Source organism: Alternaria atra, assembly GCF_907166805.1.
Source record: "Alternaria atra isolate CS162 genome assembly, contig: 21, whole genome shotgun sequence".
Classification (NCBI taxonomy): domain Eukaryota; kingdom Fungi; phylum Ascomycota; class Dothideomycetes; order Pleosporales; family Pleosporaceae; genus Alternaria; species Alternaria atra.
Genome location: NW_025091319.1, coordinates 6,415 through 19,559, shown reverse-complemented (window position 1 = coordinate 19,559; position 13,145 = coordinate 6,415). Strand labels below are relative to the sequence as shown.

Here is a 13,145-nt window from a genome sequence, read left to right as displayed (position 1 = left end):
CTTACAGGTGCGAGAGTTATGCCTAACCTCGCTGCAACGGCTGCAGCGCCTCTCTGCGCGCACCCTCTTCGCAGGCGTCTCGCTGTCCTTACGCCTACTACTGTCTATTTTAGCAATTAAGTTAGATACCTTACTAACTGTTAGAGTCTCCTCTGCACGTACGTACCGCCTTTTGCAAGTCTTGCGCTTTGTAAGCGTGTCAACAGCTTCTCGAAGGCTTCTTACTTCCTCTTGCATTAACACTATATTATAAGCTATCTACTAAGCGCCTTTACCTAGCTGCTTAACCTGCTCGTCTAATAAGCTTACTAGTAACCCTTAGTAGTTTCGTATACAATTTTAAATTAGCGTAGATTGCGCCTCTATCTCGCAGGCGTTGCGCAGTGTTTGCGCCTCCTAGGCGACTGTGCCTAGTGCAGGTAGCGTCGGCGTACGCAGCTGCACATCTAGCTTTAATAACACAACCTCTAGGTCGTATAGGACTAGCCTAGCACCTTAAAAGCCTGCGCAAACATTCTCTAGTATAAACGTCTTCTTATAAGCCTCTTTAAAGGCTAGTAGGAAGGTTTCCTTGTTAATATAGTAGATGCGGCTGCGTGCTAAGAGCGAGATCCTATCGCTGTAGTAGCGCTTTAACAACGTTAAGAGGCTGCAGGAGGTGCGATAAGTAAGGTAGCATACAGAGAGCGATAATCTTGTTCTCCTTATAGTAGTCCTAGAAATCTACTAAGCAGTAGCTATTATAGCCGTTAATAATAAGCAGCCTATATACCCTAATAGAGGACGCCTTCGTATAAGCATTAAAGTGCTTAAGCTACGCGAGCGTAAGGTTGTTGTTAATCTAGCTAGTAGGAGAGACAGTAATAATCTAGTTGTAAGGTAGATCTGCGAACTAGGAGGTAATAAGGACCTTCCCCGCAAAGATAAGGAAGGGCAGGATAACGCGCCCTATCGCAGAGGCGCCTTAGACTAGAGTTACCTACTCACGATTGCTAGGCTGTAGTTTCTTCTGTTTCCTAGGTTTCTCTAAGCCTGTAACAACAAGCTAAGAGGATATCTTGCCTATTATAAAGCTAGACTTGTTAAAGTTCTAGGTATCCTTATCTGCGATACTATGCTTCGCCTTTATTAATTAAATAAGCGTAAACTAGGGCCTAATAATTGCTAGGTCCTCGCAGACAGCTCGCTGGTAATCGTACGGACGGCTCCATCGCGTTCGCAGCTTAGGTGTACGCTTAATAAAGTTATTAACCTAGTTCTTGCCTGTAGGCTTCCTACTACGCTCTCTTAGCAGTCTATTAGCTATATCTTGTACGTTTGCCTTTAAGGGCGGTATACTACGTAAACTCTCTTTAAGTATACGCTGTACAATCGCCTCCTCTTCTAGCTTTGTAAGGCGTTTTAAGTTCGGCTTACAATCGCGTTAAGAGCGTCGTCTAGCGCGTCGGTTAACAAGCGTTCTTTATAGGACGTTATAGATTGCTGCAGCGCGTACGTTGCTTTAAAACTAATAAGAATTAATATCTAAGATAGCAAGCTATATATTGCCTTTATTATAGGTTCTTTAGGTATTGCGTAGTTGTGACATTACGTGAAGTTGCTGTGCAGGCGCCGCGCTAGTGTTAGGGTGGCGACCCGCTTGTGTTGGCGACTCGCTTGTGAACTACGTTACTATTCTACTTAGAATCTACTTCTATATCCTGCTTACATAGGCGTAAGTTATGTCCTATCTTATGTAAGGGGCTACGCTTAGGGAGCTATCGCACAGGTATACTTGTAAGGGGCTACGCCTAAGTACCACAAGAGGCTACGCCGAAGAATTTCCCGCTTATCTATCTTTGTATTAGCGTACAGAGGATAAATACCGTACAAGGAGGACGCTACTCTTCTTTTCCTTATCCTTCTTCTTCTGTACATAGGAGCAAATGCATACTCGTTAGCAGGCCTCTTTCTGCCTATAACACTCTGCAAACTACGTAAACTATAATCCTGATAACTATTGCATTATCTACTTTCTCTTCCTTCCTCTCTGCTTCCTTATAATACCTAACAGGCCTACTACCTACCCTTCTTTTCTTAATTACCCTTCTGCCTCTACCTTACCCTCTCCCTCTCCCTCTTCTAACTGTAACACCTAATGGGCCTACCGCCTACCCCTTACTCTTTCCTCTCTCTTTACATCTTCTTCTTAATTACCCTATCCTCTTCCTTCTCTTTTACTCCTCTACCCTACACTTACTTCTTCCTCTTTTTAACTTCCTCTACTACCTTACCTCTCTTACTCTTCTCCTACCTTATCCTTCTTCTTGTAAACCTCTTTCTAACTACTAAACTACGAAACTACTCCTTACTTTGCTTTTTACTCTACTATCTTCTTAATTCTAAAACCCTAACCTGATCCTCATCTTCTACTGCTACCATAATCTTCCGATTTTTCCTTTAACAATTCTACCCTTTACTCTAATTTCTACCCTGTTTACCTAACTAACGTCTTTATTGCATTTTACTCTCTCTTTAATCTTCTTCTTATATAGTTTAGGGGATCTACTTAAGTTAGACATACTACTTAGGTTAGCGTCTTCTTGCGGGCTTCTGTGTCCTCCTACATGCTGTTGTCTCGAAACCCTAATACAGCTAACCCTAACCCTATCCTAACTTGCGTCCTAACCTAACCGCAGCTCTAACACCCCCTCTTGTCTCTACTGCCTTCTCTGCTTACGCTCTCTGCACTCTTATGCGTGTTGCTAGTGCTCTCTACCTACCTCTGTCCTATTGTCTATACTATTAATTATCTGCTTGCTGTACATGCGGATAACCCTACCTGACTTGCATCTAGGACTAGACCTAACTCCTACAACTGTTTTTGCTCCTACAACCTTAAACTAACATATTCCTTGTTGTTTCTCTGCTTATACTACCTTTCCTGTACTTGTGTGTACGCCTGTCTTGTTTGTCTTGCTGTTTGTCTTACTATTTGTTAATTTGGATTTTCCTAACTCTTGCGTAATAAACGCGCAACTCTCTAACTTGCGTAACTGCACTACCGCGACTCTAATTCTAACCCCTCCTTTCTCTACCCTCTCTTCTCTACCCTTCTTTCTGCTTCTTCTATCTGTACGTTTCTGCAGCAATATCTTGTAATTACTATTCTACTTAGCTATTAACCGCGTAATCTAACAAAACTCCCCTACTAACCTGTTGCTTTTAACGCATTCTAACGCCTGTTTGCGCCCTAAATACTAAACTAATCCTTTTATTAAACTCGCATTAACCCCCTGCTCTACTAACCGCGTAACCTATCGCTCTATTACTCCCTCCTCGCCCCTGTACACTAATCCTAACAACCCTCCTACTAACACCCCTTAATATTAACAATCTCTTCCCTCTGCCCTCTAATACCGTCCGCGTCTGTTGTCTTCCTATTAGTTGCACACCTCCTGCAGTACCCTACACTAAAAACAACCCGAATACTCCTTAAACCGCATCTTCTCCTCTACCGCCTTAATTATCTCCTTAGCCTGCTAGCTCTCTAGCCTCTAACACTACTGCACGTCGTGCCCGCTCTATCCGTTGCCTGCTACCTCGCATATGCTACACTGCTTTGTCTACTATGCTAACTGCTAGCGCAACTACTCTATATTAGCGAACTCCTGCTGCCGCTGCTGTGTTAACGTCTGCTGCGGGCCGCGTCGTGCTTGCTGCTGCTGCTCGAATACCCGCCGTGCCTCCTCTCGCTCTGCCTTAACTGTGCCCGTATCCTCTTCGTTGCTGCTGCCTCCCTCGTCCTCCTCGCTCTCCTCCTCCTCTATCTCCTCCTCGTCTTCTTCCTTGTCGTCCGCTCTTCTGCACACGTCGCACTTCTCCTCTCCCTCTTCGCACCCTACCCGCTCCTTCTCTCGTCTATCTAAATACCCGTCTAACACTACCCGCCTGCATATTACCGTCTCGTCTTTGCCTTTAACGTACGCTCTCACCAACTGCTGCTCTACCTCTGCCTACTTGTCCTCTACTGCTCGCTGCTCCCCTTCCTGCACGATTATAACTACCTTGCTGCGCAACCTATCTTGCCCCGCCCAGCCGCTCTCCTGTACGTAATCTAACACAGTAAACAGCTAATTAATGTGTATAATGCACTAAATGTTAGGTATGTTAATGCCTATCCCTAACGCGCTAGTTGCTACAATTACGCGCCCCCCGCCTGCTGTGAACTCGTCTAACATGCTCGCTTTGCCTACTGCGTGATGGTGGTACGCGTAACAACCTAACTTCTTCGCCAACTCTTTAACTTTCGGCACTGAATTGCTGTACACTACTATCTTGCCGGCCTTGTACTTGCGCAACTTCTGCCGCACCATGCCCAACACCATCTCTTCCACTTCCTTCTTCTTTACTGCCTTGCCTACCCTAATCACGCGGTACGCTACGTTCGTCCTTGCGGTTTCGGCTCAGAACAAATTGACCTATTCTCGCTCGACGTATATCCGTTAGAACAACTCGTCCTCCTTGCTTAGCGGCAATGTTGCTGTTAACATTACTATCTGCGTCTTAGCAGCTGCTAACTTGCCTAACTTCTACATCTCCTTGCAGAAATCATATCGCTAGTTTAACACGATGTGACACTTGTTAATTACAATCTAGTCTAACTACCGCGTTGCCCGCAACTAGTTTAAAAACGTCGCGAACTCTTCCCTAACTACTAACTTAGGCGTTACTAACACGACTGCGGCTGCGTCTAGCAGGCAGCGGCTGTCCTACTCGGAGCACGATATCCCTAACTTCCTGCATCGTCGCATTATGTCTCCTTGCAACGCGATTAACGGCACTACAACTACTGTTGTACTGCCCTGCTCGGCCCATGCTGGTAACATGAACAACATGCTCTTGCCTGCCCCGGTCGGCATCACGGCCACTACGTGACTCTTGCCGGCAACGATGGCGTCGATGGCCTCTTTCTGCACGCCGCGAAACTCGGCTGCCTTGCCCATCATCCGCTGCAACTGCGCGGCCGTGTCCATCTTCCTCAATCGCCCCCATCGATCTATCCTCGCCTCGTCTGCTTCGCTCTCAAACGGCGCTCTCTTCCGCTTCTTGCTCATCGTCCCCTCCTCTACGCCGGCTCCGAACCCTAAAAATCGATGCCAATCCGTGCTTGACGTCCGGAACTGCTGCCTCTTGTCTGCCACCGCCCCGGCTTGCTCCATGATCCCTCGCGCGCAGAGATGGGAACAATCAATTCAATCAATTTTGAGCCTGTAATTGTTTCTAATTGAAAAAACTCCGAGTTCACATTAATATTGACTTGATTGAAGAGGTTTTTAGGCATGTTAATTGATAATTGATTGACTTTTTGATGGTTCTTGATGTGAAACTTTGAGTAATCTTGTATACAAATAGTTAGAGATCTGTCTCCCAATTGCATATATCGTAGATCGCAGCTAACTCAGACTCATTTAGAGTATCCTCTGCGTTATTAGAAGGCTTAAAACCTGCCCTCTTCCAACTCCGTACACATTGTATCGCAGCTAGTAGTTAAGATCCAATCTTCCGCCTCCGAGGCTCTAATAGATCGCCAAGCTCGCTAAAGAGGCGCTCACATTGGCAGCTACTGGCTAGTATTGTGAGCAGATCTATCGCGAGTTGCGATAGGTGAGGATATCGCGTGCGTAGGCCAATCCAGTATAGTATAGGGCTGCCTTCCTATGCGAACTGCGCCTTTGTCCACGCTGGCTCATATCGCCGCCAGCAGTCAAGCTCATCCGCCTCTGATATGTTCAGCTCGGTTGTATACTCGCGATCAACGAGCGCATCGATCGCATCGTCTATAGTGTTTGATCGTGGCGGTAGAGGCCTTCTTGTAGGTAGCGATAGCGGCTTGTATTGCGCCCAAAGCTGTTGTAGGGCATCCTCGTTTGCGGTAAGCCAGTGAGGCTTATCGCGCCAGCTGTTAAAGCAGTAGTTTTTGTAGTACGGGTGGAGGAAACAGCGCCGTAGTAGGCAGGCGAGGCGTCGAGTTTAGTGTAGTAATCGTTTAGTTTCCGCCAGGCCGCCCTTAGGTTAATAGGCAGGTGGTCCTCAGGAGCGCTATTGGGGCTATAGTCAACGCTATCGTAGGTAGTAATTATCGCCTCATAGGTACTAAGGATATACTCGTATACTGGGATCACCTCATATAGAGCTCCAAATCCACCTGTTTTGCCGCGAGCTTCAAGGCGTTTGGTGGCCTCCTTCACGGCCTCAACGCCTCGATATACTCAGTTACCACCGCCCAATCTGCCGCCGATAGGCCATCTAATCGCATCCATGATGGCGCTTCTAGTAGCTTGTTGCCCTTTGATATAGCGTACGCGTCGTCGCGAGCGATCTGCTCGATATGGTGACTGGAATATAGGTTAAAAGTTTGGGATAGGTGTACTGCACGCTCAAAGGCGTCGTGATAGCTGTTCCACCGTGTAACTACAGGCTTAATAGGCTCTAATATCGTTTCTGTTTGTGTGTAAGATTGCTTGTTAACTAAGGCCTGCAGCGAGGCAAACAGATCGTGTTGTTGAGGCGTTTTGATATAGTTAATTATATCAAGTAAGACACCTAGTGGACCATCGCGCCGCCAGTTTTGCAGGTATTCTGTCTCAGCCTAATGCTCCTCTGTATCATTATTAAACGATTAAGTATTAACTCCAAACATAATCGCCTGGCCTACGAGATTGAGCGTATGAGGCGCGCAGCGAGTCGACGATGGAGCCTGTCGAACTGGTATATATCGGCGAGTTTGGCGATAGCGCTATCGTTTGCGTAGGCGTTGTCGAGGACAAAGTATCCAACTTTTGAGCTATCAACTTGGAACTGTTGGAGTGTTTTGTATACAACTTCAGCGATCCTCTCGCCTGTATGAGCGCCTGTAGTTGAGGCAGGGCAATAGGTAGGTCCCTAAGGTTGCCAAAGGTATCAGCATAATGAGCAACAACGCCAAAGAACCGCGTTTACCACCCTTTGTTGTCTAGCCGTCAAAGCTTATATGAATTTTGCTAGCAGCCTGCGACAGATCTGCAACAACCAAGGGTTCTAGGTGTCGATAGAGCCTCATAACAAAGGCTGATATACTGCGGTGACTTACCCATAGGGCTTCTGCAGCCTCTGAGTTAGCGTACGCGATCATCTCGCGGAAAGCTGGTGTTTCAAACTCGCGGAGGGCGTGATTGTTGTCGACTAGCCAGCTGACTGCAGCGTATCGAAAGCCTTGTACATCAAATCCTCCAAGCGTGTTTGCAATGTCCTGAGATACAGCTACACGGCTGTTACTCAACAATCGTAGAGACGTTTGGCCGCGAGGCAGCGTAGTACTAGCGAGCCTGCCTTGACGATCGAGGCGATGGCCTGCGCGAGCTTGACCCATATGGCTTATCGCAGCTGTTGTTGAGGTTGTTACCTCTATTGGGCGCATCCCATCTCTGTTCTGGTGTCGATAGCAGTACCTGCAGATCCAGAAAGTCCTTGTAGGGTTGCCGAGTTTGGCGACGCGATAGCCATGCTGGAATACCCAGCTCTTCTTTCCCTTAAGGGTCCTTAAGGGCTTCGTATATTGAGGTATATCAGCCCAGTTAAGGCCGTCAAAAGTATCAGCAAACCAGGCATCCAGCTCACTAGTATTGCCTGTAGTATCGCCGGTAATATCGCCTGCCTCGCTTGTAGCTTCGGTAGCAGCAGTTAAGCCCTTAGCTGGCGGAGGAATCGCGTCTCTAAGTAGCGGATCGAAGAGCTGTAGTTCGAGTGGAGTCTCCTCGGCGGCCTGGCTCGCGGCGATCGTTAGGCCCTGCCCGGCGAGGCTGTAATAGGCAGCTCGGGCTGCAATTGCGATGGAGGTTGCGATGGAGGGCTTTGGCGACTAACTCTAACGCGTTTATTAGGTGCGCAGCACGATTAACAGCGCGTTTAGGAGGCTTTGGGGGCATTATAGGTAGGCGTAGCGCGTAAAATACTGTAGATTAGCGGCGTAGGAGGCGTCTATAACAAGATACTAGATAACGTGTTTGCATAAGCTAGGGCGTTTCGAAACAGATCTTCTGCGAGGTTACCTAGGTGCTGACTAATAAGAACTCAACACTAAAAAATTATCGCGATATCGATCTTGCGTAGGCCCCGCTAGCCTCATCCTACGCCTCCTATGCTGCGATCAATAACGATCAATTAGATCAATTTTTCAATCAATTTTAAGCCTCTAATTGTTCCTAATTAGAAAATCTCGAAGGGTAAATTGATTTTGAATTGATTGAGCTTTTGCATCAAGAATCAATCAATTCAATCAAAAAACTTGATTGTTCCCAAGTCTGCTCGCGCGTATATCAACCCGGCAACGTGCGCGCTATGTCCGGCCTGCTCGTCGGCAATCGACGCCCCTATATTCTCCTCCGCCCACTCCTCGTTCTCCTCTCCCTCTTCCGTCCGAAATGCTGCGGATCCGCGTAAAAATCGCCGACTTATGCCAATCGCAATCTCGCGGTACGCGGCAATCGTCAACTCCTGTCCTATCCCGATCCGGCTCTCGCGCTTCAACGCCTCCCGCAACCGCTCTGTCGTCCACTTGCGTCCGTTGGGGTCCGCTGGCCACATGTGGGACGACACGTTCTCCTTTTCCCACACCAACGCCTCCAGCCGCTGCTGGAACGGCAACACCAACCACAAATACCACACCACCAACTCGCCTACCTCGCGTGGCAAATATCGATGGATAATCTTCACGTCGCCGCTGACGTTGTATCCCTTGTGGTACCGCGTCACAAACACCACCATGCCGTCCTCGATGAATATGTTGCGGTGCCCCCCTTTAACGGTATTGCTATGCCGGACGCTTAAAATCTCCGGTCCTCTTGCGGGCTGTCCGCCTGCCATGTGCATTAACACGGCCAACTTCTCCCGGAACTCGACAACGCGCCCCATGTACCGCTCGACCCCCTCTCGGTCTACCCCTGAACGCATTCCTGGCTTCATGAACCGGTTCCGGATGCTGGCGTCTCTTCCTACCCGCTCAAACAACCACCTCTCCCCATCTACCGGCATGCGCGTGCGATGGTCCTTCAAAAAACTCCATCCCGGCCGCTCGTCGGTCGGGTTGTCTCGCATGCTCTCCCACGGAACGCTAGGTATAGTAGACTCTGCAACAAGTAATCTAATTAATCTTAGAGTCGTTAATTAACTTAATTGTTAGCAGCCTAGCTGCTGATTAATTGTGGATTAATTGAAGCTATTTTGAAGTAGCTTAGATTGACTTAATTGACTTGATTGGTTAATTTATACATAGGAGTTATCGAATCTCCGAGGCAGATGCTGAATTCGTGATAAGCTGTTTTATTGGCTTATATGCACGTGACTTTCTTATCATCACGTGATATCACAGACAATGCAGGCGGACTACTCGATCTTAATCTACATTCCTGGAATAACGATCTGACTAATCTAACCAATCTAATCAATTAATCTAAAGGTCTAAGATTAATTTGCTTGCAGATTGGCGTAAATTTAAGAAGCGACGGATTGGATTGATTAGATTGGTTAAACCAATTAAGTTAATTAATCCGTTTAATCTAGATTGCTTGTTGCGGACTGTAGGGTATAGGCTCGCTGGCCTTGCTGCTGCTAAACATAAACTCCTCTATTAACAATCGCTGGCTTTTGGTTGCTAACCTGTGCACTATGCCGCGGAACTGCGCCATGTTGAACTGCAACCCCTTGTACAACAACTCATCGCCGCCCGTCCACTCAACATGCCCGCGCGACGTGGTGTTGTAATGGATCTTCAACCCGTACGTCCGTAAATCTAACATCCACTGCATGGGTCCGTGGCTGCCTCGCACCATGAACCGGTCCATCATCTCCTGCACAAACTGCAAACACCCCTTGGGCTGGCGTTGGCGCGGCCCGCTGCTGTCGCTCTCGTACGCGCTGTCGTCCAACTCGTCCTCGTCTAACGGCCCCGACAACTCTAACGCCTGCTGCACCACCATAAATCGGGCGACTTTGATCACGGCCGACAAAACGGGCGGATACTGCTCGGCGCCCTTCCACCCGTCCTCCTTGACGCCCAACACGGCCAACGCGCACACCAACGCGCTGTCGTACTCCCTGCGGGTGATCTTCTGGCTCATCAACGCAACGCAAAACTCTAAACACGCCCGCTGGATGCTCGACAACTTCGTCGGCTCGACGATGGCGTTGGGGGCTGTGTCTTGGGCTGCCTCCATCTCGTCGATACCCTCGTCGACGTCGTCCGCCATGCCCTCTTCGCCGTCGTCTACGTCCATCTCTTCACCTTCGTCTTCTTCTTCTTCTTCGTCTGCCCCCCCTTCCGCAATCCTCTCTGCCTCTTTAACAAACGCTTCCCACGCGTCTCGCTGCCGGCGTGTGAACCGGTACCGGGGGCTCTTCCACGCGTGCTCGCGCTGGGTGCGTGCGAAAAACATCACCATCTGCTGCCACGGCCGCACGTGCTTGACGATCGACTGCTCGTCCATGTACGGCTGCAACGGCTGGTACCGCGTCTGGTGCTTCTCCGTCCGGATGGCCTCCAGCCGCACGAACACGCCGATGCGGCGCACGACGGACGCTTGACTGAACCGCGCCAACCCATCCATGGCCTCCCACATCGCCGCCTCCACGGGCTCGGCCCGCTGCTCGTCTCCATGCCTGCCTCTGGGTTCGAGCTCGGCCACGGGCTCTTCGATGCACGCCATCAACTCCGGCCGCTCCATGCCGACCAAATACGGCAGCCACTGCGTCCGCTCCAGCCACGGGTTCACCTCGTCTCGCTCGCCCTCCTAGATAGTGTTCTGCGCCTAGGTCTTGATGTTAGCCTACGCCCTAGCTATCTCCTTACTTACCTGCGCCTACGCTGCGTCGCTGTTAACAGGCACGACATCTAGGCTACTATCGCTAGGCTAGTGGACCTGGAAATACTACGAGCCCTAGCCCTAGACTAACAACTGCTAGCAATAGATGTTCTTGCAATTCTTGTTAACGCGGTCCTGTATCTTCTTCTGCTCTACTCCACTTGGGCGTCCTCCCTTCTCTGCTGGTGACCAGCTGTGGGCGTCCCGCTAATGGTTTTTAATCACGCGTTCGCTTCGGAATATCTGACGGCAATGGTCTGGGTGAATTCGACACATCAACCCGTCTGTGTACACCGGCAATTGCGGTATGGGTTTAATGGCCTGCCTGGGCACCTCTAACTCGCTGGCGTACTCAATTAACCTAGCCCAACTGCTAACCTCGTCTGCTACTACTTCGGCTTGCTTACGCTTAACGCGGTGGGCGCGCTGCAAATGGCTCTTAACCTGGCTGGGTAACACGCCGTGCCTACACTCCCTGCATACCAACAACGCATACTTAACTAAATGCTTAAAATAAACGTCTGCGACCGTGCTGTCGGCCATTTTGGCAGTTGTGGTATAGCTTCCTGCAGATTAGTGCTAACAACGCGTACGGACAACGGGTTATAATAACGGGTTACGGGTGCGCGCGGATGGGAAACGGTGGTATGCGTATAATATAGTGCTTCTACTGTCTTATCTACTACGGATACTGCGTGCGCTCCAACCTCCTCCGCCGTACTGTGCGACAAACCCTGTAGCTGGGTTTTGTTGTTCTGACTTAGAACGTTTACTAACCCTAGACTGTTAACGTCTGCTGTATCCCTACAACTCTACTAGCTTAACTCTAACTATAAACACTAAACCCTAACACTATTAACTACACACCTAACAGGTATGCAAATTGGACGCATAGTGCAACTTAATGCGCTAATTAACATACTTAAGTTTTGGACACATTAGCCTGTAGGAACCTAACGACACTAGCTTCTAAATGTAACGCTATAGAGCCTACGTACCTAAAATTACGCTAGAATCTAGATATCTAAGCACTAACTAAAATAATACTGTAAGAGGCTAAAGCCTTAGTTAGTAGTACTTGGCCTGTGGCCTTTGTTATAGCTAGTTAGGATAGGCTGCAACCCTTAGAGCGTTGTTAGGGCTTTATCGGCGCTCCACAGACCCTTAGAAGTTTCTCGAACCTAGCACTACGTGATACATAGACTTAGCGCAAGCGTAGTGTAGCTTCTCTATCGAATTTATTACTGTTATACCTTGCACTTATAGTTAACCTATCGCACCCTTACAATTAAATTTAATCCTTCTGTAGCATCTGCTACGTCGAACTAGCCTCTTTGGAGTAACCTCTATAGTAGTAATAACCGAAGCCCCCTAGAGCTACATCTAGACGGACGCCTTTTAGAGCGATATATTGAAGATACTAAGTGATTAAAGAACCGATCTTAGTTAAGCCGTTTCGAACCTACTGAGGGTTAACGAAGAGCACTTGCAACTAGCTGCAGTGCTACACAGCTTAGTACACGTACAAGCACCTAGAAATATAGAACGGTCTACTAAGGATCGTTATATAAGCCTGCTATCGTCGCGGACATTAGGCAGCACTAGAAACCAAGAAAGGTCTACTAAAGACCGTTAGATAAGTCTACTACTAAAGGCGTAGCCTAAGAAATCGACCTACCTACACTAGCACAATAGCAGCAGCGGATGCCTCTGTAGTAGGGCTAGCAGTACAGATAACGCAACTGTACCACGACGGTGTAAGCAATAAGGAGATACGAGGATCTCTTTAGAACCTATGTAGGGCCTAGGGGATAGATAAGCCTGCAGTCTAGGAAAGAGTACAGGAAGCTTTCTATATCTAGAGTACGATAAGAACTGCGCTGCAGAGGGCTAGTTCAAGCAATGTCTCTACTCCCTAGAGCAATGAGGATTTAGCGCCTATAAAGACAGGAGACCTACATCTTCTAGCTACTACAGCTACAACTACAACCGTAAACCCAAACAATTAGCTGCTGGCATAGCTAGCTACCCTTCTAGCTGCAATACAACCCGTAAACACTGTTAATACCGCCGCAAAGCGCCGCTAACAGCCTAACCTAGACATGTTCAATAGTACAAGGAAGCAATACTAGGTCTTCTACTAGCAGCTGACAGCTAAGGTAGAAAATAACAAGAATGATTTCGAGAACGATAAGATAGCATGTGATTACGCCTTTGCGAGACTTAAGGGAACAGCTGCTACTCTAACCCTGCCATACATAAGCTAGA

The 13,145-nt window shown here is 48.4% G+C and overlaps 1 protein-coding gene across 1 annotated transcript; it reads right to left on the bottom strand.

The window, feature by feature from the left end:
- Positions 1 to 9,575: 9,575 nt before the first annotated feature.
- Positions 9,576 to 10,739, bottom strand: ALTATR162_LOCUS458 (uncharacterized protein; the record flags this gene model as incomplete). Its single annotated transcript, XM_043308052.1, has 1 exon — positions 9,576 to 10,739. The coding sequence occupies one exon, from the start codon at positions 10,737 to 10,739 to the stop codon at positions 9,576 to 9,578; it is 1,164 nt and encodes a 387-aa protein (XP_043163987.1).
- Between the last annotated feature and the right edge of the window lie 2,406 nt (positions 10,740 to 13,145).